The sequence below is a fragment of the Equus caballus genome, chromosome 2 (assembly GCF_041296265.1).
Source record: "Equus caballus isolate H_3958 breed thoroughbred chromosome 2, TB-T2T, whole genome shotgun sequence".
Taxonomy (NCBI): domain Eukaryota; kingdom Metazoa; phylum Chordata; class Mammalia; order Perissodactyla; family Equidae; genus Equus; species Equus caballus.
The window spans coordinates 14,104,822-14,127,902 of record NC_091685.1 but is presented as its reverse complement, the minus strand read 5'-3'; the positions used below and the strand labels follow the sequence as shown (position 1 = coordinate 14,127,902).

The window sequence follows — 23,081 nt, the reverse complement described above, 5'->3', positions numbered from 1 at the left end:
TCATTGGCAAGTATTTTGTGATGACAGCATTAGTGTAATGAGAATGTTTTTGGGGGCCCGCCTGGTGGCACAGCGGTTACATTCACACGTTCCGCTTCTCGGCAGCCCGTGGTTCGCTGGTTCAGATCTTGGGTACGGACATGGCACCGCTTGGCAAAAGCCACGCTGTGGTAGGTGTCCCATGTGTAAAAAGTAGAGGAAGATGGGCATGGATGTTAGCTCAGGGCCAGGGAGATGGGCATGGATGTTAGCTCAGGGCCAGTCTTCCTCAGCAAAAAGAGGAGGATTGGCAGTAGTTAGCTAAGGGCTAAACTTCCTCAAAAAGATTAAAAAAATAAAAGAATGTTTTTGGACCCCATTTATGATGGATTAATTAGAACATTCCAAACAGCTGATGTTGCAGGAATTGAGGCTTTTACAGCTGGGAACTGTGAAGTGAGCATCTGCATTGTATACCTTTGCCCTGTGGGGGACATTGGAGTCCCTACCTTAGTTGAACTAGACAAGGTTTGCGGGGTTGGTGTGCCTAGAGAGGGGGCAGTGGTCTGTTAATAACTGAACCAACACTTACTTGTGGAACTGCTGTTCTTCCCACAGAATAAAAATCTTTTTTGTAAAGACTTAAGTCTATAGCTTGGAGCAGTCAGGCATTATGTATCGAGTGTGAATACGGTTTGAACAATGCAAAGGGGCTTGCTTTCTTCGCCTTGCCGTATCCAAGAAAAAATCTCTTGGGGAAGAGAAGTAAAAGACTGGTCAGGGCGACACCCGATGGCCAATTGCGCATCATCTGCATCAACAGTAGTTTTCTTAGCATGGCTTGAATAAGTTTTTGCACCATCTAGAATTGTGGCCACAAATGGAAGGTAAACTCCAATATCTGATCTATAACTCTTGCCTCACATTCTGTAATCTCCACATCCTTGGGGATTTGTGCTGTGATCTGTGCTTCTTTCAGCACACTCTTGGGAGAAGCCATCTAGCTAGACTTCATAACATCTGGCGATCAGACTTTTTGAGCCAAATCATCCACCTGAATATATTTCAGTTCTGGTCTTGACACAAGTTCTTTGCGTAGCATGGTTTTTCCAACCCCTAGTGTACCGTGCCTGTCCCGCCCTCCAGCCCCACCCCACCACGTGCCCTGATCGGTTAGGAGGATGTTCAGCCTTTCCTCAAATAGTTTATATAAGGTGAGAACTATGTATTCTTCGAAGGCATTTCTCTCTTTATTGGGTTCTGATATGGTGCTACTTTCATAAGTTGAATAGAGAAAATTTTCAACTTCCTATACGTTCTAAGCAGACTTAAACGAGGAATAATCTGTTTCTTTTTTTTTTTCTGCTTTTATCTCCCCAAACCCCCCCGTACACAGTTGTATATCTTAGTTGCACGTCCTTCTAGTTATGGGATGTGGGACGCCACCTCAACGTGGCCTCATGAGCAGTGCCATGTCCGCGCCCAAGATCTGAACCCTGGGCCGCCGCAGTGGAGCGCGCGAGCTTAACCACTCGGCCACGGAGCCAGCCCCATGATCTGTTTCTTGAAGGTCAACTACAACTCACTTATTTATAATTTTCAGCCTGTTATCTTTTAAAATTGTAGCTCAATAACAATATTTTTAGTTTTTCTGTGGTTATTGCTCTATTCAGTTTTCTAATTCTTGGAACAATTTTGGCTACCTGTTTTTACTAGAAAATGTAACTAAGAACTATGAGCTTTAACTGATAAAGAAATTGGTATCAGAGCAGGCATGAATTTGGTATTTACTTTTGGGCAGAGAAAATGCAGCTACTACCAAAGGCAGCCCTTTGCCTGCCGCTAACAGATTATCACGGGCAATCGGCTATCATCTGAATGCAAGACGGATTGAAGGCAAAGCTTTAGGGAAACAAATGGCCTCTGCCGCAGAACAGGATGGAAGGCAGAAGGGATCTGTGAACTACAGTGAGGAGGGTGTCTTTCTGGATAGAGTAAAGAAAAAGAATGTCAAGCTCAATGCCCTAAAATTTTGGCTCAAGGCAAGTCCTAAACCATTGACTTTCTAATGTTTATGATCAAAATAATTTATCTCTTGCAGTCATGGGGCTGATTATAAAAATCAAACTCAGAGTGTGATGCTGAGAATGACTGGAGTGCAATGCCAGTGAAATCGCAGCTTTGCCAGGACTCTTGCATGAATGTTGGAGTGTTGACCAGAAAAGAAAGCATTCAGATGACTCAGAGCATCCCAAATCCCACCCCTCTGAGCCTCCCTTGCCAGCAGAAGTGGTTCCTCTTCCCCTGCTGAGGCTAATGAGTGACTTCTGACATTCCTTGTCAGCAAGAGGAAATAGTGACACAGTTCTGTGAAAGCCTTATGTTGACACCTTCTAGTAAATCAAGAATGTGCCAGAATCAAAGCTTCTTAGATTCAATGAAATAAGGTAAACCCCATGAAAACACATCTCAGTGATGTTTCTGGAGGTCCAGTGTTCTAGGGGGTGTCACAATGTCCTCTCTTAAGTACAAGTTGCTTCACCTTACACCCGCCTACAATATGAAAGAGGCAGAATACCATTTTATTGATTCACATTTTAAAAAAATTTATTGAAGTAAAATTCACATAACATAACATTAACCATTTTATTTTATTATTTTTTTTTGGTGAGGAAGATTGTCTCTGAGCTAACATCTTTTGCCAATCTTTCTCTTTTTGCTTGAGGAAGATTGTCCCTGAGCTAACATCTGTGCCAACTTCCTCTATTTTGTATGTGGGATGCTGCCACACCATTGCTTGATGAGTGGTGTGTAGGTCTGTGCCTGCAATCCAAACCAGTGAACCCTGGGCTGCCAAAGTGGAGCGCATGAACTTAACCACTACACGACCGGGCCAGCCCCAAATTAACCATTCTTAAGTGAACAATTTGGTGGCATTTAGTACGTTCACAATGTTTCCCCCCACATTTTAACATCTCTGAAATGAGAATTCATCTTAAAATCAAAAGTATATTACAGTTTAATTGACAGTGTTTTAAAAATTCTTCATAGTGGAACATAAATGAAGGCGCAACTTTCAGTTGATAGTGTCTCAGATTCGTTGAAATATGGTTCTTGGTGGTCTTCTTGGATTTTTGAGGGGACATACATCATATTTGGGTGTCTTGCACCCTACTCATTTACTAAGTGACCTGAAAGGCTGTCAGCTTTGAGAGGAATCCAGAGCACAAGGAAAACTATCCAGTTGTCTAGGCTGCAGTGTAAGTAGTTAGGCCACTTGGTCGTCATGGGCCACCAGATCCAATCATGCTGAGATCACCACGCTGACGGAGTCTACAGCAAGCCCATGAGGAATACTGCAGGAGAAGCTCCTGGGACTTATGAAGAAGGCCAGGCCTAGTTTGGCAAAGAACTGATCTCCGTTTGAGAAACAGCTTTATCTCACTACTGGGCCCTGAAAGAGACTGAATCCTTGTCCATGGGACAACCAGGCGGCCCTGCAAACTGAACTGCCCGATATAACCTGCAAACTATTTGATCCACCATGAAGCCTGTAGTGTCCAAAGCTTCATCCTTAAGTAGAAGGATACAAACGAGACCAGGCCTGGGGCCGGCCCCGTGGCTGAGTGGCTGGGTTTGCACGCTCCGCTTCAGCGGCCGTCGATTTTGCCGGTTTGGATCCTGGGCGTGGACATGTTACAGGCTCTTAACATCAGCCTTGATATCAGTTCCCCACATTGAACCCAGCGTATATGGGCTTAAAACTAAAACCCACCCCCCTTTCCTGCTTCTCTAGCTCCACTCATATGTAAATACCTGTTTCTTTAAACTTGGACTCCTTGAGCTTTACAACTAAATGGGAGTTACAAATTGTTCAAAGCCCAGGTGCCTGGAGTTGGAGGCACACTAAAGTTTAGCTAATCATGTGTCCTTGAGTTTGCCAGGAAAGCCGCTGTCTCAAGAGCATCAAGGAGCGGAGGCTTCCAGACCTCAACTCCTCACTCCCGGCACTGGAACCCGCCTCAAACAGGAAGACGAAACAATCTACAACGGCGAAGGATGCCCACCTGCCATCCTCCTATCTCACCCGCCCCGCCCCCCCCCCCGCCCTCCCCCCCGCCCCCCCCGCCCCCCTTTGCTGCAAGCAGCCACTCAAGGCCAAACGCAGGCTGGTGGGAAAACGCCAGCCTGCACAGTTACATGCACCGCCTCCCCTACCCAAGACCCCAAATAAAAATCCCTACCCATTCCTCATCGGGGAGCTAGCAATTTTTCAGGCATGAGCCCTTGCTTTTCTCCCCGTGCCTGGCATAGTAAAAACCTTTCCTCTTCCACTCAAGTCTCTGTTCTCGTTATTTGGATTGGCATTGGGTTCAGAGACCGAACTTTCGGTTACAGACATGGCCATGTTGAGGTGGTGTCCCACGTGCTGCAAGTACAAGGGCCCACAACTAAAAATATACACCTAAGTACTGGCAGGACTTGGGGAGAAAAAGCAAAAAAAAAAAAAAAAAAATCCCAAAAGAACCAAACGAGACCCAGCCTGAGCATGTTCTCTTTTGCCACCCACCCCTCAACCAACACCTATGGTCTCAAGAGGTAGAGATTGTTCACGCGGATTAAAAAAAGCAAAATTCAAATATCTACTGTATAGAAGAGAGGTACTTTAAGTGTAAACATACAAAAAAAGATGAAAGAAAATGGAAGGAAAAAGATATACTACGCAAACAGTAAGCCAGCAAAGGCTGGAGTGGCTACAATATCAGATAAAGTACACTTCCAGACAAAGACTACTGCCAGAGATAAAGAGAGATATTTCATAATGACGAAGGGTCAATTCACCAGGGAGATATAAGAATTATAAATGTGTGTCTGCCTAATGACAGAGCTTCAAAGTATGTGAAGCAAAAATTGACAGAATTAAAGGAAGAAATAGACGATTCCACAATCGTAGTTGGAGATTTTAAAATCCTTGATGAGTTGGAGGTTTAAAAACCTTGACCTAATTGATATTTACAGAATTCTATATTAAACGAGTGCAGGATACACATTCCTTTCAAGTACATGTGGTATGTTCACCAATGTACCACATGCTGGGCCATAAAACAAGTCTCAATACGTTTGAAAGGATTGAAATCATATAGAATATGTTCTCTAACCCCCATGGAATTAAACTAGATATCAATAATTATAAGGTACCTCGAAAACTCCCAAATATTTGGAAATTAAGCAACATAGTTCTAAGTAATCCATGGACCAAAGAAGCAATCACGAGGGAGATTAGAATGATAGTGAAGATGTAACATAATTTGCAGGATGCAGCTAAGGCAGTGATTTGGGTGAAATTTATAGTTGTTAAGTATTTACAATAGAAAAAAGAAAGGTTATATACCCCTGACATTTCATCATGGACTGCTGACTTGCATCCCCAACTTTATGGTTCGTCGAATCGGATGAGTCTCAGTTCATGTTGGGCAGTTCCAGACTCTGAGTTGGTTGGTGTCTCCTGGTCAGGCATCCGATTTCTATCAGTTGTAAGCCAGAACTGCTTTCCAGTCCTTTGCAGGTGCGATCATGGCCTGACTTCAGAATCTTGGGTGCCTGTGCTGTGATTCTCCCCTTGGGATGGCCGGAAGGTATATATAAGATCTTTGTCACAAAATACTTCCAAAACCATTGGGTCTGTTGAAAGATCAGGCCCAAGTGGCGTCACAGCTTGTACTGCAACCTGGCCCTACTGTAGGAGCCCTTTTTGAGCCAGGCCCCTCTCTAAATTTATAGGTCACACCTGGTAAATGGGTCAGGGCAGCATATCCAAAGGTGGGACGTGTGGCCACCAAAACCAAAGAGGACACCGAGCTTTGTAACACTTTCTCTGAGGTGAGTGGTTCAAGGGGTGGCATCTTGTCTCGTACTTAAATTTTTATTTATTTAGTTGGTTTGGGAAAGCAAAAGAACTGACCTGCAAAGAAGTGTGTAAGAGACTCCAGACGTTAGAAGGATTGGTTCACTAAATAAAAATTACAAAATGTATTTAAAAGAAAAAAGACGTCTTAGTTTGAGCTGCTATAACAGAAATACTATAGACTGGGTGGCTTCAACCACAGAAACTTATTGCTCACAGTTCTGGCAGCTGGGAAGTCTGTTCTGCCGAAAAAAACCAAAGGAGCCAAATGGCGTAAAACAGACCAGAGAGGTGAGAGTGGGGGGGAGGGAAGAGGCCAGGAATCCACCCAGGAAAGCTGGTAACTGTCGACATGCAACTGGCAGGGGAAGGAGAAGGGAGATGCATGCAAGAGTGAGAATCCAAAAAAGTTGAAAGGGCGAGGGGAAAGAAATCCCCAAATGCCCTGGAGTACATTAGAGGTGAGTATGACCACAGCAGTATTTTCCTTTGTGGAGGACGGGGGAGGAGTCTCCACTCAGCTGCAAGCTCTGGAGATGCAGTGCTGGGGTTAGGGATTGGGGGCTCCGCAGAGAGCATCACAGGAAGGCATTGCTCCACTCTCGAAGGCACCCGAAGCAGCCCTGGGACTGCTTGATGTTGGTGCTACCTAAGTCCTTCAGCTATTCCCAGAAGAAGTCTTCATCATTCTTCAGCGCCGAAAACTGGCCAGGGACCACATAGGCCTTGTCAAAGGCCCTGTCCTCCAGTTTCTTGCCCTGGACTTTGCCAGTCTCGGCCAGCTCCCCACTGGCCTTTCCCCCAGGGGCTCTGCCACGTGGTCTCCATGCTTTGGGGAGCTGTCATCTTGATCAGGCCTAATCGGCAGCTTTAGTGCCCATCTACTTGTTTCTTTTATTGAGGTATAGCTTTCATACGATCGAGTGCACGATTCTTAGATGTACCAGCTGAAGGCTGTGCTCACGTTTGTCTTCTGTATGGCTGTATAACTAGGGCCTAGCCCAGTCCTGCTGGAGATCTAAGTGGCTTACAGTAAGTGCTAAACAGTTGGTTGAATGTTGGTTGAATATTAGTTGAATGAACTAATGAACAAAATGGAATCAATTTGCATTCCCACCAACAGTGTAGGCTGGTGCCTGTTTCTTCCACGTCCTCGTCAAGAGTGGGTATCACAATTATTTTAAAGTTTTACCTGACAGGAAGAAAATGGTATCTCATTAGAGTTTGCAATTTTTCATTTCTTTGCATACCAGTGAGGCCAAATGCTTCCCTGTACAGTTCTTGGCTTTTGCACCTCCTCCGTGACTTTCCTAATCATGTTCTTTGCCCATCTGAAAAAGTGGGAAATTTGTCCTTAGTAGTTGGAAAGTGTTCTTTATAATTAACCTGAGCAAGACCAGGTCAGATGGAGATGCCCTGGATCTCGATCACAGCACAATCTCAATGACACACTCCCCTTGATCACCCCTTTTCCCAGTTTCTAAGAAGCCCCTGAAAATGGGCCACATGCTCACCTCATGCTGGGAGAACTCAGGATGAGGAGACCTGCTGCCACTCTCAAGGAGTCTTGGTGAGGAGAAGGGAGGAAGGTGAGGAGGTAGAGGGGAGGGGGGGAAGGGAGAGCAGAAAAGGAAGGAGAGGGCCAGGCCAGGCATGCAGGAGCTCCAGTCTACTATTTCTGGGCTCAACTGTGAATAGACAGGCTGAGGAGTGATGGGCTTCTGGGACCCTTTTGTATTTTGCTTCCTATATTCACAGCCGATCAGTTCCTAGTTCTAGTTGACTCTACCACTGCCTCCCACCTGGTTCTCCTGCCTCCATCTTCGCCCTCCCCACTGGCAGGCCACCAGTGATCTTTTTAAAAGATGAATCTGACTCTCTTCAGCCTTCTTCCCAACTGGCTCCCCACCCCCCACGCCCTTCAATGGTTTCATATTGCTCTCAGGATTAAGTAAAACTCCGTTAAAGTTGGCTCTGCAGCCCCAGAGTGCCCCAGCCTGAAGTTCTTCTCCCGGGCCCCTCATCAGGTCACTGCAGTTGCTAGAGCCTGTTCAGAGGGGATGCTGGGCTCCCAGAGGATCAGCGGGCTTAGGGCTGCAGAGCAAGGTCCTATTGGGGCTGGTAGTGGGACTCATTGCCACCTACAGGCTGGTAGAGGAAGTGTGGGCAGTGGCTCCCCAGAAGGGCCAAGAGAGAGGCATCTCATTCTCATCTCGTTTTCCCCACTCCCTGGACTCAGTTCCAAGGGATAAGAAGCTCTGGACCAGTCACCCTGGGTGATTTCCCAGTGACAGCAGCTAAAGAGGCACTCCAAGGCTGGGAATAGAATCCACGTGTGGCCAAGACAGGACATACAATTGCCCTTAGGGTAAACCCAGACTCCTTACCATGGTCCCCAGTGCCTATCTCTGGTCTCGAGTCTTCCTATTCTCCCCTTCCTCACCCAACACCCACTACACTGGCCTTTTCTCTTTACGTCCCTTCAACATAAGAGTTCCTTCCATTTTAGGGACTTCGCACTTGTTAATCCTCCTGTCTGAAGACTTTCCTCCCCAGGTATTCTGTGGCTGTTTCCATCATTCAAACCTCAGCTCAGATTTCAGCTCCCCAGAGAAAACTTCCCTGACCACACTGCATAAAATAACCCCCCATCCTAGTACCCTATTTTGTTTCATAGCTCTTGTCATCAAAACTTACATTATCTTATTGTTTATATGCTCAGTGTTTCTTCTTCCACTGGATATAAGCCCCACCAGGAGATATTTGTATCTCATTCTCCCATTGCATCCCCAGAGACTAGAACAATGCCTGGCACATACATACATTTATGTACCATGATCCCTGTCCTCACAGAAATGAGTCTATCAAGGGATATATATATTAAGGAAATAATTTCACAACTAATTAACTATAAGTAGAGTCAGGTGTTTGAGGCAGAGGTGCAAGACCCTCTCCCACTGCTCTGTCCACTTCTGGCTCCAAGGACCATTCCCTTACCCTGTGGGCAATTTCTGCTGCAAGACTCTGGCTTCTACAGAAACTGTGTGAAGTTCAGAGGAGTCACCTAGGAATCAGGCCTCAGACACAGGGCAAGGTTTGGACCTCCAGGCCCAGTTCTCCAAAGTTTTGGGGTCTAGCTTGTGGCTGAAGTTGCCGTGTCCCCATCCCCTCCAAACCTGAACAGGCTACAAGACTGAGAGCTAACTTGTGTGGGCTGTAACGCTCCTCTAGTCCCTGCTGGGATCTGTGGCAGCCTTGGTTTGGGGTCTGGTCTCCTTAATGCCTTAACAAGTCCCAGGCCATCCCCACGCTCAATGCCCACGTGTCCTCCACGTTTGCAGGCTGGTTCGCAGAGGCTGAAATTGGGAGCTGCTTCCCAAGCCCCTTCTGCCCTTGCTCAGGACCTCCTGTTCTAGAAGTCTCTCTCTCCAGGGAGATCAGCAAGTTTCTTCCCCTGAGGGCTACTTCTTCCAGCTGCTCATTGCTTGGGGCTGTGTTCTTGGGCCTCTTTGTAACCCACCCTAGTGCAGTTGGCTCCCGGACTAGTTAAGTTCCAGGAAGCTGGGCTCCAGGCGAGCCCCGCGAGGCCCTGACCCACAGACACCCCCATCTGAGTAGGCGCACGGGAGTCCAGACCTCACCCCATCTTGGCAGCCCCCCGGGAAGCTCCGCCTTGTCTAGTTAATCTCTTCATCTCAAACGCTTAGCACTGTGCCTGGTACATACTTAGCACTTAATGAGCAGGGGCGATTAATATCACTAATTCATTTAACAAAAACATTAAATGTGCCAGGCACCTTGCTAATGTTTTACACGGATTGTCAGTACATCATTTAAGCAGGTCCCGTTAGTTTTCATTTTACAAATGAGAAGCGGGTTCAGAGAAAGTACGCGACTACCAAGATCCAAAGCTCTGCTCTGTTTTCATTGACCGAAAGGCAACGCAGCAACGTAGACGGAAAATGCCAGAAAACAGGCAGTGGACGGTCACGGCGGGCTCATGGGAGCCTAGGACTGTGACAGGCTCCGCGCCGGCAGTAGCTTTCACGCTGGGTTGCCAGCCGGCTCCATTTCCGCGCAGCACAGACCGGAAGTGTTCGCGTCGGCCACATTTCTAAAGCGCACGGCCGGAAGTTTCTGTCCGCGGCTTTGCAGGTATAGGGGAGCGGCGGGCCCGCAGTCAGGGAGTCCAGGTGCGGAGGCGCTGGGGGTTCGCAGGCAGATGGGGCCGTTAGGGAGACCTGAGCGGCGGGACACAGGCGGAACCCCGCCCTGAACTGCGCCACCTTCTCCTCGCGGCCCGCCTCTTCGCCCCGCCCCCACCTGGGGCTGAAGTGGCTCCACCCCTGATCTGAGCCTGGTCCTTCCTCAGGCACTGACCCTTGACCTCGGGGCGCTCCCCATCTCTTGGGCGCGATGGCTACGGGCGCGGATGTGCGAGACATTCTAGAACTCGGGGGTCCAGAAGGGGATGCAGCCTCCGGGACCATCAGCAAGAAGGACATTATCAACCCGGACAAGGTAGCGGGCGTTTGAGAGCGTTGGGTAGCGGGAGTGAAGTGATGGGGAGGAGTGACAACGGAAGAGACGGGGGAGGTGATGATGGGGTGCTGCACTTCTAGGGAGATGGGCTGTCAAAGGTGTGACAGAACGGGACCGAGAATATGTGTCACCTTGAGCTGGGACAGAGGAGGGACACCTGTGGGAGATGGTGGGGACCAAGCAGGTCTGACACTTGTAGGAGAAGAGAGGACTCAGACAGCGTGACACTTGTAGGATAGTGGGGGTGGGGGGTAGGTATCTAGTTGGTGTGACATTCTGAGAGATGGTGGAAAAGTGTCCTCTACTCTGACAGGTGGGGGAATCTACCCAGCTGAAGTGGGGGTGGGGAGGGGAATGACCTGCTCAGAGTCGGGGTGCCCTGGTGAGTGGGTTTCTCTGCCTTCATAGTGTGTCATTGTACCTGTAGGTGCTGGTTTGTTCAGGGGTTGAGCTGGGCTAAAGAATTTTCAGGGAAGGGAGTCTAGGCCGTGGTTCCTCTCCTATGGTTTCCCTCCTCAGAAAAAGTCCAAGAAGTCCTCGGAGACACTGACCTTCAAGAGGCCCGAGGGCATGCACCGGGAGGTCTATGCACTGCTCTACTCTGACAAGAAGCAAGTATTAGAATCCCAGGTCCCGCATGCTCTGGTCCCTGACCTACCCGCATGTCCCTAACTCCTAGTTTTCTCTGCTAATTCTTTCCCCGCTTTCCCTCCCCAGCCAGGGTTCCTGCTTGTTTAGTAGGATGCAGGAGGAACTCATATCTCTTGCTCCAGGACATGACTTCCTTGCTCCAGGGTAGACCAGCAACCTGGGCCCAAAGGCTCTCTCCACACCTTCTGACTCTAACCTCTCACCTCCCTAAACCCTGCTGCCAGGGATGCACCGCCACTGCTACCCAGTGACACTGGCCAAGGCTACCGCACAGTGAAGGCCAAGTTGGGCTCCAAGAAGGTGCGGCCCTGGAAGTGGATGCCATTCACCAACCCAGCCCGCAAGGATGGAGCTATGTTCTTCCACTGGCGACGGGCAGCTGAGGAGGGCAAGGACTACCCCTTCGCCAGGTTCAATAAGGTGAGCCACCACCATTTGGACATAGGCCAAGGTTGCCCACCTGCTCTGACCTACTTGCGTGAGCTCTCCAGTCTCCTAGGGTTGGCTCCAGAGACATGCTCAGGCCTTTGTCCCAACCATGGTTACCCACTCAGTCCTCATGGCAAATACCTGCAGGGTGGGACTCTGTGAGTCTTTTCTGCCTGTGGGATCCTGTCCTTTGCTGGACCTGATCTGGGTTTTGGTGGCTTCTCTTGGGCCTTCAAATGTCACTGTTTCTCAGAGCTGTATCCTAGCTGCTCTACTCTTCTCACTCTGTACTCTCTCCCTGTGTCTCATTTACCCTGTGGCTTCAGTTTCCCTCTCTGTGCCAGTGACCCCAACTGACTATCTCCACTCCAGAGCACTAGTTCCCACCTATCCAATCGTTTACTTAATGTCTCTCCCTGAAGGCCCCACAGGTACTTCAGATCAGGTAGGTCCCCTTGAGCAGAACTCCTAATCTTCCTTCTATTCTCCACCCCAAACCTGTTCCCCATGTCAGTCAGTGGCACCACTGTCCACCCAGTTGCCCAAACCAGAAACTTGGGAATCATCCTTAATTTAGCTTCTCCTTAGCTCTCAATTATTTCAGTCAGCAATGGGACAAAGAAGGTAGGAGACAACAGATAACAAACATGTAAGCAAATAAATTGGCTTCTTTCAGGTAGGAACCATCAATAAAGTGAAAGCAGGATATGAATGGGATATGAAACGAGATAAAGAGTGAACTTGCAGGTGTAGGGTAGGCCTCCTTTAGATAGGGTGGTCACAGAGGGCTCTCTGGGAAGGCGGCATTTGAACTAGACCTCAGTGATAAATCTAATCGTTGAGTCCTGCTTGTTCTGTTTCCATAACAGATCACATCTGCCTATGTCCTTCATCCTCTGTGCCAGCACCCCAGTCTAAACTGGATTATCTCTGGTCTAGATTACTGAAGCTCACACAGAGAAAGCCTTACCCAGACTCACCCAGCCCGGGAGAGGCAGAGCTGGGCCCGGCTAGGATTTCCTCGGCCACTGTTTAAGCCACCATACAATATGGCCTCACAGTCCCTACAGCCTGGAGCAGCCTAGACTTCAAGCCTGAAAGCACTAGCAGCTTGAACCCAGGACTCCCAGTCCTGACTTCTTTCCCCTCAGCCCAGGATAGCCAGCTGCCCCGGACACCTCCCCCAGATGGCTCCCAGGCTTCTCACACTCAGCACATCCACGTGTGCCCCATCATTCTCCCCCATGCCCCAAACCTGGTTTTCCCCCGTCTCACCACCATCCTTAGGCCTCTCAGGTCCAGTGGAGAGAGAGGCAGGAGATGTAAGGTTGAGAAGGGACAACCAAGAGGTGAGGTGTTTGAGGCAATAGGAGGGAAGGTTGGATGAGACTATTTTAGGTGAAGACAAAAGAATGTTCATTTTGTATTCAGTAACTACTGCTGCATGCCAAGTCAAGCCCTAGGCATTGAGGACGCAAAGATGAATCAGACACAACATCTGCCCTCGAGAAACCCTCCACATCGTTGGGGAGGGGGTCTGGGGAGGCACAGGCAGTTACAGTTTGGTGGGATACGTGCTATATTGGGAAGACCTGAAGGTCATGGAAGCTTCCTGAAGAAGTTCGAGCTTGAGTTGAATCTTGGAGGATGTTACCAGGTGATATTAGGAAAGGAGTGCAGTGACTTTTCTCAGGTGGAGGGGACAGAATGAGCAAAGGCATAAATAAAAAACCAGTCACATGTGTGGGTTGCTGCGGGCCTTTCCCTGCTGATGAAGCCTAAAGCCCAAGGTAGGACATGGTGCGAGAGGAGGTAAGAGGGTGGCAGCGACCAGGTCAGGCAGGGCTTGCCAGCCAGGCTCAGGATTTTGGGCTTTGCCCTGATGCCTTTGGGTGCCACTGAGAGATTTTGAGTAGAGTAGCGTCAGGGTCGGATCCGAGTTTTAGAAAGGTCGTGGTGACTGTGGGTGGAGAGGGAAGTTGGAGTAAAGGAACTATGATCTTCCCTTCAGTACTGCTCATTCCTGGGGTCCCGTTCTCAGTCCGTGGCTCCCCAGCTACTCTTTTGCTCAAGCCAGAGACACAGGTGTCACCTGTGACAGCCTCTTCCCTCCCTGTCACGTCCAGTTGCCCAGTCCTGTGGTTTGTCCTCTAAGGCCTCTTGAGCCTATGCCCTTTGCTCTCCCTTCCCTGATGCTGCCTCAGTCCAGGCTTCTTCGCTTCTCACCTGGATCGTTTCTAAATCCTGCCAGCTGCTCTCCGGGCTCTGCTTTCACACCGTCTGTCCTCATTGCTGTGAGGGTGGTGACCATATCACTGTTCTCTTTAAAGCTAACTTTACTGGCTCCTGTCACCCTCAGGATGGATTCCAGACCCCTCAGCTGGGGACACAGGCCTGCAGCAGCTGGCCTCTGCTGACTCAGGCTCTGTTCATGCCTCTCCCTGTCTCTCCCTTTACCTGTTTCCCTCACATGTCCCTGACTGCCGGGCCTGCACACATCAGGCTCTTTCTCTTCATCGCTGTGTTTGTGTTGCCCCCTCTCCCTGGATTCTCTCCCCCATCTTCCCTCACCAGTTCACTTCTGCTTATCCTTAAGACTGAGCCAGGCCTCACTTACCTCTTCCCTGACCAACCCTTGTCCCCAGTGTCATTCATTACACCCTAGGCACACCTTTGTCATCAAACTTGCCATACTTACTCAATTATTTTTTCACTTGGACTGTGAAAAGGCCCTTCTCTTATTCAGCCGCATGTCCCCAGCATAGGTCTGGCAGACACCTGATAAATAGATATTTTTTTCCCCTCCCCAAAGCCCCAGTACATAGTTGTATATCTTAGTTGCAGGTCATTCTAGTTCTTCTGTGTGGGATGCTGCCACAGCACGGCTTCATGAGTAGTATGTAGGTCCACACCCAGGATCCAAACCAGCAAACCCCAGGCTGCCAAACTGGATTGGATGAACTTAACCACTTGGCCATGGGACTGGCCCCCCATGATAAATATTTGTTGAAAGAATGAATGTCTCTCTCACTGGGCTGTGAGCTCCTTGAGAGCAGGACTGGCTACAGAGTTCCTGAGTATTTTTTTTTTAATTAAATGGAATTGAAATGCATAGGAGGGATATTTAAGCTAGCCTAGGAAACCAGAGAGACTTCCCAGAGGAGATGATGCCCGAAAGAGATAAAAAAGATGAGAAGTTATCTAGGTAGAAGGGATGTGGAAGTGAGAATGCATTTTAGGCAAGAACAGTAGAGGCTGAGGGGGAGAGCCTGGTATGTTCCAGAAACTGCTAGTCATTTGGGTAGAACTTAGAGTCCGTGAAGATCGATGGCTGCAGAGAGAGGCCAGGTCATTCACCCATGTGTTCATTGACTGAGTCAGTAAATATTCATTGATAGCTTTAGTGTGCCTGGCCCTGTGCTGAACCTTGAAGGTAAGAATGAACCAGGCAACCCTTGCTCTTGAGGAGTTTGCAAATTACCTAGAAGGCACTTTTAGGGTAGTGGGGAGCCTTTGAGGGGTTTAATAGGGATGGTTGGGTAACATGGTCAGATATACTAGAACAGTGCTTCCCAAATTATCTTTGAAGGACAGTTTTTTGTTTTTATTTGTTTATTTTTTTGTGAGGAAGAGTGGCCCTGAGCTGACATCCATTACCAATCTTCCTCTTTTTGCTGAGGAAAATTAGCCCTGAGCTAACATCTGTGCCCATCTTCCTCTATTTTGTATATGGGATGCTGCTACAGAATGGCTTGATGAGGGGTGTGTAGGTTCATGCCTGGGATCTGAATCTGTGAACCCCAGGCTGCTGAAGCGAAGTGCCCAAAAACCACTATGACACCAGGCCAGCCCCAGGAATTTTTTAAAATTTCCAATCGATCAGAGACTGATAAAGATAGTAAAACTACAAGAAAAGACAAAATACAAGTCTGTTTCTTCATATTAGATCCAGCATTGTATGATTGCTATAAAACTGTTATAAAGATTTCTAAGTGCCTACTCTGTTTCCCTGCTTACCATAGACAGTCATAGCAGTTTGCAAACAGCACTGGTCTGCAGGCTGTCCTTTAAGTAGCACTGTTCAGAGAGATCACATCTTGGCTGCAGCTGGAGAACTGCTTAGAGGCAGAGAGACCAGTGGGGAGGCTGTTTCTCTGATCCAGCAAGTGGTTGTGGTGGTCTGGACTGGGATGCAGCAGTGGAGATAAGAGATTCCAGAGGTAAAGGCACGATTTGGGGAAGGGGTGGGTCTAGAGTAAAGGTGGGAATTAAAGATGCCGCCCAGGTTTCTGGCTTGGGCATCTGGTTGGGTGATGGTCATGCTGACTGAGGTCTGGACTGGAGGAGACAGATGTTTGAGGGAGGGTGATGAGCTCAGTACTGAACATATGAAGTTTATTTTTTATTGAGGTGTAATTGACATAGAATGTTATTATTAGTTTCAGGCGTACAACATAATGATCCAATATTTGTATATGTTGTGAAATGATCACCACAATGAGTCTAGTTAACATCTGTCACCTGAACATATATTAAGTTGAGGTGTATATGGGACCTGCAGTTGGAGATATCCAAGAGGCAGCAAGAAATAAGCATCTTGAGAGCAGATTCAGAGCCAGTGTGGTCTTTGATGGAGAAGAGGAACTTCCCTGGTCCAGACTAGCATTGACTCTGTCTTGGGGTCTCTGCCTGACATACCCGGCTGGTGGTGGTGCTCTTTGTCCCTGAGGGAGGTCTGGGGGACAGAGTGTGGGAGAGGGGAGGCAAGGGCATGGGTGCATATGTTGGGGGTAGGATTCAGGTGCCTTCTCTCTAAGAGATGTGACCTTAGCCAGCTCTGGGGGAGCTGCAAGTCTCACTGTCACCACTGGGTGGCAGGAATGCTTCAGACAAGTGTTCCATGGACTAGGGGATCCCCAGCCTTTCTCCTGTATTTATCCTTCTGCCCTTCTCCGAAGTTGACCTTTGGACTCCACAGAAGCGCTTACATGTGGGCCCCTCACCTTAACGATAGGGGCAGGAGCATATGTCCTGTTACTGAGGCTCTGGAGCTGAAGACATGGTGAAGTTGCTCCTGGAGTAAATACAGAGGCAGGCTGCAGTCCTAGAGCCTGCCAGGGCCTCTGGTCAGGCAGAAAGTTTCTTTCTTCACTCAGGAAACATCATCTCCAGGCTGCCCTGTGCAGGGCTCCAGGCAGAGGTTTTGCTTTTTCTAGCACAGGGACTGGCAATAAACAGGAGGGGCTCTGGAGGAGCCTGCTGGACATGACATGACGTGGGCATGCCCCAACTCTCTCCCTCTGTGCCAGTAGACTGTGCAGGTGCCCGTGTATTCAGAGCAGGAGTATCAGCTTTATCTTCATGATGACGCTTGGACTAAGGCAGAAACTGACCACCTGTTTGACCTCAGCCGCCGCTTTGACCTACGTTTTGTAGTTATCCATGACCGGTATGACCACCAGCAGTTCAAGGTGAGCCGGTGTTGTGCAGTTGCATGTGTGGCAGACCAGCTGCCTTCATGCCGTCCCTTTCACGTGCCTCTGAGCGTTCATTCCTCCCTTCCCCTTTGTCTTTATCCTCAGAAACGTTCTGTGGAGGACTTGAAGGAGCGGTACTACCACATCTGTGCCAAGCTTGCCAACGTGCGGGCCGTGCCAGGCACAGACCTCAAAATACCAGTATTTGATGCTGGGCATGAGCGACGGCGGAAGGAACAGCTGGAGCGTCTCTACAACCGGACCCCAGAGCAGGTCAGCCCTGAGCCCCACAAACTCTCCTCCGTGCCCTCAACTCCCTCCCCCAAGTCCCCTTACCTCCCACTGGTACCTGCATGCCTCCCCACACCCCCACCCCCATCCTACCTCTCACTGGCCACCCTCCCTGCCCTCCATAGCCCTTCACCTCCCTTATGATCCTTTACGTCTTGGATTCCTTCACAGATGGCCCAGCACCCCTTCATCTCCCTGTCTACCCTCACTCCCCGACGTGCCCTCACACACTTCTCAGCATCTCTCACTTTCCCAGGTGGCAGAGGAGGAGTACCTGCTACAGGAGCTGCGCAAGATCGAGGCCCGGAAGAAGGAGCGGGAGAAGCGCAGTCAGGACCTGCAGAAGCTGATAACAGCGGCAGACACCACTGCAGAGCAGCGGCGCACGGAACGCAAGGCCCCCAAGAAGAAGCTACCCCAGAAGAAGGAGGCTGAGAAGCCGGTGTGGAGACTAAGTCAGCCCAGCTCAGCAGGGAGGGGTTGCCTGGTACAGGGGACCCGTAGAGAAGGGCTCTGAGGCATCCAGAGCTGGCAGGGTGCTGGGACTAACACTGGGCCTCTCCCGTGACACCTTGGTCTCTATAACTTTCTCCTCCAGGCTGTTCCTGAGACTGCAGGCATCAAGTTTCCAGACTTCAAGTCTGCAGGTGTCACACTGCGGAGCCAGCGGGTACGTGAGTCACCTCCATCAACATGTTTGGGCCCTGGGCTCTGGAGCCCGAATGCTATAGGCCATGGGGCTGGTGCAGTAGGAGATGTTGTGTCATGAGCTGCAGAGAGAGGTGGCCTCACTAGGCTCTCAGGGGGATGTGGCCAGGCTGAGGTCACAGCTTTCACTGTATTCCACCTGCTGGCTATTTCCTTTTCTGACTCAGAGCTGTCTCCAGGGGCTAACATCTCTACCACTCCCCAACTGATTTAGTCCCCTTCATCCTAAGCCACTTGTGGGGGAGAGGGCTTAGCTGCCTGGGTCATTGCAGATGAAGCTGCCAAGCTCTGTGGGGCAGAAGAAGATCAAGGCCCTGGAACAGATGCTGCTGGAGCTTGGCGTGGGTGAGTGTGGGGAATGGGCTCCACCTCCACAGGATGTACCCATCGGAGGCTGTGGATGAAGGCTGGGCAGGGGGAGGGCAGTTCCTGGTGCTGGCCCTCCACCACATTCTGGCTTTGCCCCTGTGCCTTCCACCCACCCACCTGCAGAGCTGAGCCCAACACCCACAGAGGAGCTGGTGCACATGTTCAATGAGCTGCGGAGTGACCTGGTGCTGCTCTATGAGCTCAAGCAGGCCTGCGCCAACTGCGAGTATGAGCTACAGATGCTGCGGCACCGTCACGAGGCACTGGCCCGCGCTGGCGTGCTGGGGGGCCCTGCCACACCAGCGTCAGGCCCAGCCCCGGCCTCTGCGGAGCCAGCAGTAGCTGAACCTGGTCTTGGCCCTGATCCCACCAAGGACACCATCATTGATGTGGTGGGCGCACCCCTCACGCCCAATTCGGTAAGAGCCTGGACAGGCTGGGAGAACATGAGCTGGCCCTGCATGTGAGCACACGCACATGTGTGTATATGCTCTGCTCCCTTTAGTGCCCGTGACAGGAGTCGTCACTCTGAGAGGTTCTGAGACTGAGAGTAGCAGTGGGTGGCCAGTGGGCATCACCTTCCTGAGAGTGTGAAACCAAGTCTGAATCAGGTCTCGGGCCACTGACCTCCACACCTTCTCTGTCTCCTCAGAGGAAGCGACGGGAATCGGCCTCCAGCTCCTCTTCTGTGAAGAAAGCCAAGAAGCCGTAAGAGGCCACAAAGGATGTGGGTGATGCTGCTGTGTAAATAGAGCTGCTGAGTTGGACTGGGCTGCTTCCTTTTCCTTCCCACCACTTCTGATGCCCCTTGCTGGGAGGGTGGGCAGGAGGGAGCACTACACCCACTCCATGGGGGTGGCATGGGGGCTTGCCTGCCTAGAGGCCCTAGCAGCCCTCTAATCACTAACTACTGCCAGTTTTGCCCAAACACCTGTACCGGGGAACACCAGTGGTCCTACACTCAAGATGGTCCACACGTAGCAGTGGTCTCAGATACCCACAGCTTCAAACATAACTTCGTGCACAGACAGTCCCTGTGCATATTCATTGAGGGTCTCACAGCTGCTCCAGTCAGCACTAGCTGCTTCAGTCAGCACTAGCTGCACTGGTGGTCTTGAGCACAGAGCAGCCTGGAACACAGTCTAACCTCTGACAGCATCAGGCACAGCATGGCCTGGTTCACACACACACCCAGGGCTTCGTTTCCCCGACTTTATTCAGTGGCACGTTCACAGCGGGGATGGGGGTAGACACAAGGTGGGGCCTGATCTGTCCTGGAGCCCTGGGGGCACCACACACCATGCACTACGGATGGGAGGGGGCACAGGGGGGCTTGGTGGCCCCTGCAGAAGCCTGTGTACCAGGGAGGAGGCGGTGAGTGCCTGGGTCCCCCTAGCCCAGGCCCACAACGGGAAGGGCTAATACTGGGCTGAGGTTGAGGGGTGGGGGGGGGGGGGGGGGGGCACAAAGTGCCTGCTCCAGAGGGGCCACGTGGCCAAGCCCTTACCCAGGGCACAAGCCCACAGGGCAGGCTGGGGGACACTCTGGACGTAGAGCTGTGCCACTCTCCCTTTTCCCCTCTGGTGAGGGGGAGGAGGGTTCTGGGCTGGGCCAAGCAGCTACCCTGTCCTGCCCCATCCCATCCTAGGCCAATCAGAATGGCTTCGATGTCTGCTTGAAGATGAAGCCTCGATATGCGAGTGTCTTCATGATGTTGGCAATGTTCTTGCAGTCATCTAAAAAGAGGAAGAGAAGACATTTAGATGGGCCCCAGCTCCTCCCCTTTGTGCCTATTTGTGCTCTTACATGGGTGGGGGGTGGGAAGCAGGGTCAGATTCAGGAGCCACAGGCTCTAAAACGGGATCCTGGTCCCTAGTGGCAGCATCTTCAGCTTCAGGTTGGGCTGGGTGATGCTAGGCCGGCAGGAAGCCTGGTCTCAGTGCTTCTCAGCCCCATAATTCATGCTGGAAATTGGCCGCCGTGTCCCGCCCCGGCCCCAGCGGTGATGTATGGGCGCCGTCGCAGTAAGAAAAAGGCAGAGTAAATGTGTAATTTCTCCCTTGACGGCCCCCGGCCGCTGGGCGATCCTTCTTGTTGCCGCCGCGTGGGGACGGCCCGTCCGCCACACTCCGTCTTCCCGCCACCCGCCTTGATGTCTCCATTTCATTACTGTGTGGCCATTCATCACGCCCATGGCCAGGGTGACTTTGCCGGCACTTGCGTGTGTAGATGTGGCCCAGACCATAATCACTGGTGACAAGGCACAAGCCTTGGCACTTCCAGTCCAGCGCTCTGGGAAACTCCCACCCTGGGGACAGGCTTATGTGCTCCAACAGCAACCTGCCTGGGCACCTGCTCCTTTGCAGCCCAACAGGTGGAGAGGGTCCAGGTTTGTGGTCCTTTTAACACCCTGGCCAGCTGCTGTCTACTAGATACACCTGTGTACGCCCCAGCCCTGCCTCTCGCACCTCAAGAAGCTCAAAGCTGGTGTTGGTCAGGCTTTAGCTGTGTCTCTGGCCGTATCTCAGGTTAAATATGTATGTGCCTGCCAGACCTTGTCATAGCAGTTTCTCCAGTATTGGTTCCGTGGGAAACAAAAACTGTCCTAGAACCCTGGTGGCTGCTGGAACAGGTACTCCAGGACCTCAGTATCATGGACGTGGGTTGGGACTTGTCCCACCACCACCAGCAGGAGGTGCAGCTGCCCAGCGTTTGTCCCTCTGTAGTAAGCCCAGGGCAGAAACGGCCCAAGTGCCTGGGTTTGTCTGTTCCACTGCCCAGAGCAGCCCTAACGCCCCGTCCCTTCACCTGCCTCTCCTCCCATCCCTCTCCTACCTCCCAAAGATGCTCCTGGGCCATCACCAGGACCTCAGCTGCCACCAACCCTCATGGGATTGATGCTGTGATTGCAGAAGTATCATACATTGATGTCATAATCAGGTGTGTAGGGGGTGGTAAGGTCAAGGTGGGGTCAGAGGCCTCCACATCTGTCAAGGACCAACCCCTTCCACTGAGGCCCACAGCCTGTCCTTTGCAGGACCTTAGACTAGAAAAGGGGACCCACCAGAGCTAGAAAAGGGCTGTGGGAGCGGGAGGAGTCGCTGGTCAGCCCAGGGCCTGTATCATTAGCCAGACACCAGCTCTGCAGACCCTGCTTAGGGCACATAAGATCTCTGGGTTGGGCCAGACAAGTCACACAGGGTTCTGTCTTGCAGAACTCAGTATGAATGTACCCATGGTGGGTGTGGGCATGGAGAGGTGACCCAGGACCCAGACACGGGGACACCTTGTTCCTGCAGGGACTCAGGAAGCCACAAGGGCGGGTCTGAGGCAGAACAGTGGGAAGACAGATGGATAGGTAGTGGCGGCCATGGCAACTCCAGACGTGACCCATCCCCGTGGTTTATGGGCCGGACACGCGCCCCGCTCAGCTGAGGCCCCATCATTTGTCTCCCTTAGTGTGTATGCCTGTGCTGTGGGGGTAGAGGGTGGAGGGAGGGGGCTTTGACAGGAGGAGCTTGGCAGTTGACAGGAAGGGGAACCGGGCAGGAAGAGCTGTGCAAGAGGGGTGGGGGTGGGGATGGGACAGGAGGCCCCCGGGAGGAGGGAGGGTTACCAGAGGGCCCAGGCGCTGTGATGGCACTATCAAAAGGGCTACAGTAGGGTGATTTTCTTCCCAAATAACTCTGGCCTCGTCAGGGCACCTCCAATCCTTCCTATCTCCTGCACTCTGGGGACCATGGCCGCTGTGCATATTAAGAATAAGTCCCCTCGTTATCTGCAATTACCCAGTGGCCACACACCTCATTTCTTCCAGCAGAAAAGAAAATTAGTTTTCTATTGACTTCATCTGGCTCCTCCCTCATTGCTGGTTAAATCGCTCAATCTACCTCCCCCTGGCCCAAGTGAATGTGCCCAGCCCCTCCCCGCAGGCCTCCAGCCATCCAGTGGGTGAGCACTGACCTCCCACTTGTGCCTGGCCCTGAGCCGGGAAAAGGTCCATGTGCCCCAGTCTCTGTCCTTGGCCTCTCCCCACGCTACACACTGGATGTTTCACCCCGATCCTGAGACCTTCAACTAGCCCTGAAGATGACCACCATCCCCAGCCTGGACCTCTGCTGGAGCTCCAGACCACAGATCCAAACGCCTCTGGAACATCACTTTTCTAGATATCCATACAAACTCAAAACATCCAGTAATGAACTAATTTTCTCCCCCAAGGTTCTTCAGTCCCCTGTGTTCTCCATCCCAGTGAACGACACCCCAAAATGCCCAAAAAGAAACTTGAGAGTCAGGCTTGACACCTTGCCCTCTCCCTCACTCCCTAAATCTGATCAAATATGAACTGAAGATGATTTTATCTTCTGCCTGATCATCCACTACCCTTCCTTCTAGAAGCTGCCCCAGGCCAGACCCTGCCATGTCTTGCTCTTAGGACAACAGCTTGTCCTCCTTTTCTTCCCTCCAATTCATTCTCTTGTAGCCAAAGTGATCTTTCATATACAAATCTGATCATGTCCTTTTCTCTTTAAATCCCTTCTGCGGTCCCCTTGCCCCCACTTTCAAGTTTACATGCTTTAATATGACTTACAGGTAAAGGCCCTACAAAAGCGGGTTCCGGCTACCTCTGGTCTCACCTCTACCACTCTCTACCCCAATCCCCATATTCCAGTCTCAAGGAACCACTTAGTGTTCTCTGAAAATGCCATGGTGGGTTTTGGAGTCACACA

General features: G+C 50.9%; 2 protein-coding genes and 2 pseudogenes across 52 annotated transcripts in view; 1 reads left to right on the top strand and 3 right to left on the bottom strand.

The window, feature by feature from the left end:
* Positions 1 to 994, bottom strand: LOC100066029 (transcription initiation factor TFIID subunit 9-like; annotated as a pseudogene).
* Positions 995 to 6,351: 5,357 nt separating this feature from the next.
* On the bottom strand, positions 6,352 to 7,705 carry LOC111770272 (barrier-to-autointegration factor pseudogene; annotated as a pseudogene).
* A 2,256-nt stretch (positions 7,706 to 9,961) lies between these two features.
* DMAP1 (DNA methyltransferase 1 associated protein 1) lies at positions 9,962 to 19,118 on the top strand. Of its 2 annotated transcripts, none has more exons than XM_023631427.2 (11): positions 9,962 to 10,039; positions 10,257 to 10,405; positions 10,946 to 11,037; positions 11,302 to 11,497; positions 16,819 to 16,977; positions 17,089 to 17,256; positions 17,531 to 17,716; positions 17,873 to 17,944; positions 18,255 to 18,327; positions 18,475 to 18,770; positions 19,004 to 19,118. In XM_023631427.2, exons 2-11 carry the CDS (start codon positions 10,301 to 10,303, stop codon positions 19,061 to 19,063), a joined length of 1,407 nt encoding a protein of 468 aa, XP_023487195.1. In that variant the 5' UTR covers positions 9,962 to 10,039; positions 10,257 to 10,300; the 3' UTR covers positions 19,064 to 19,118. The 2 variants fall into 2 exon arrangements, with proteins under 2 accessions (XP_023487195.1, XP_023487192.1); XM_023631424.2 differs by having other exon boundaries at positions 9,980 to 10,077.
* Positions 19,119 to 19,549: 431 nt separating this feature from the next.
* The window catches only part of ERI3 (ERI1 exoribonuclease family member 3), a 127,106-nt gene continuing 123,574 nt past the window's right edge, over positions 19,550 to 23,081 (bottom strand). For all 50 annotated transcript variants that reach the window (XR_011431459.1, XR_011431455.1, XR_011431468.1 and 47 more), the window contains one exon: positions 19,550 to 20,087. Coding sequence is in view for 28 of the 50 variants with exons in the window: in XM_014737338.3 (XP_014592824.1) it covers positions 20,005 to 20,087 (83 nt within the window). In the remaining 22 variants the exon portion in view is untranslated. The remainder of the gene's footprint in view (positions 20,088 to 23,081) is intronic.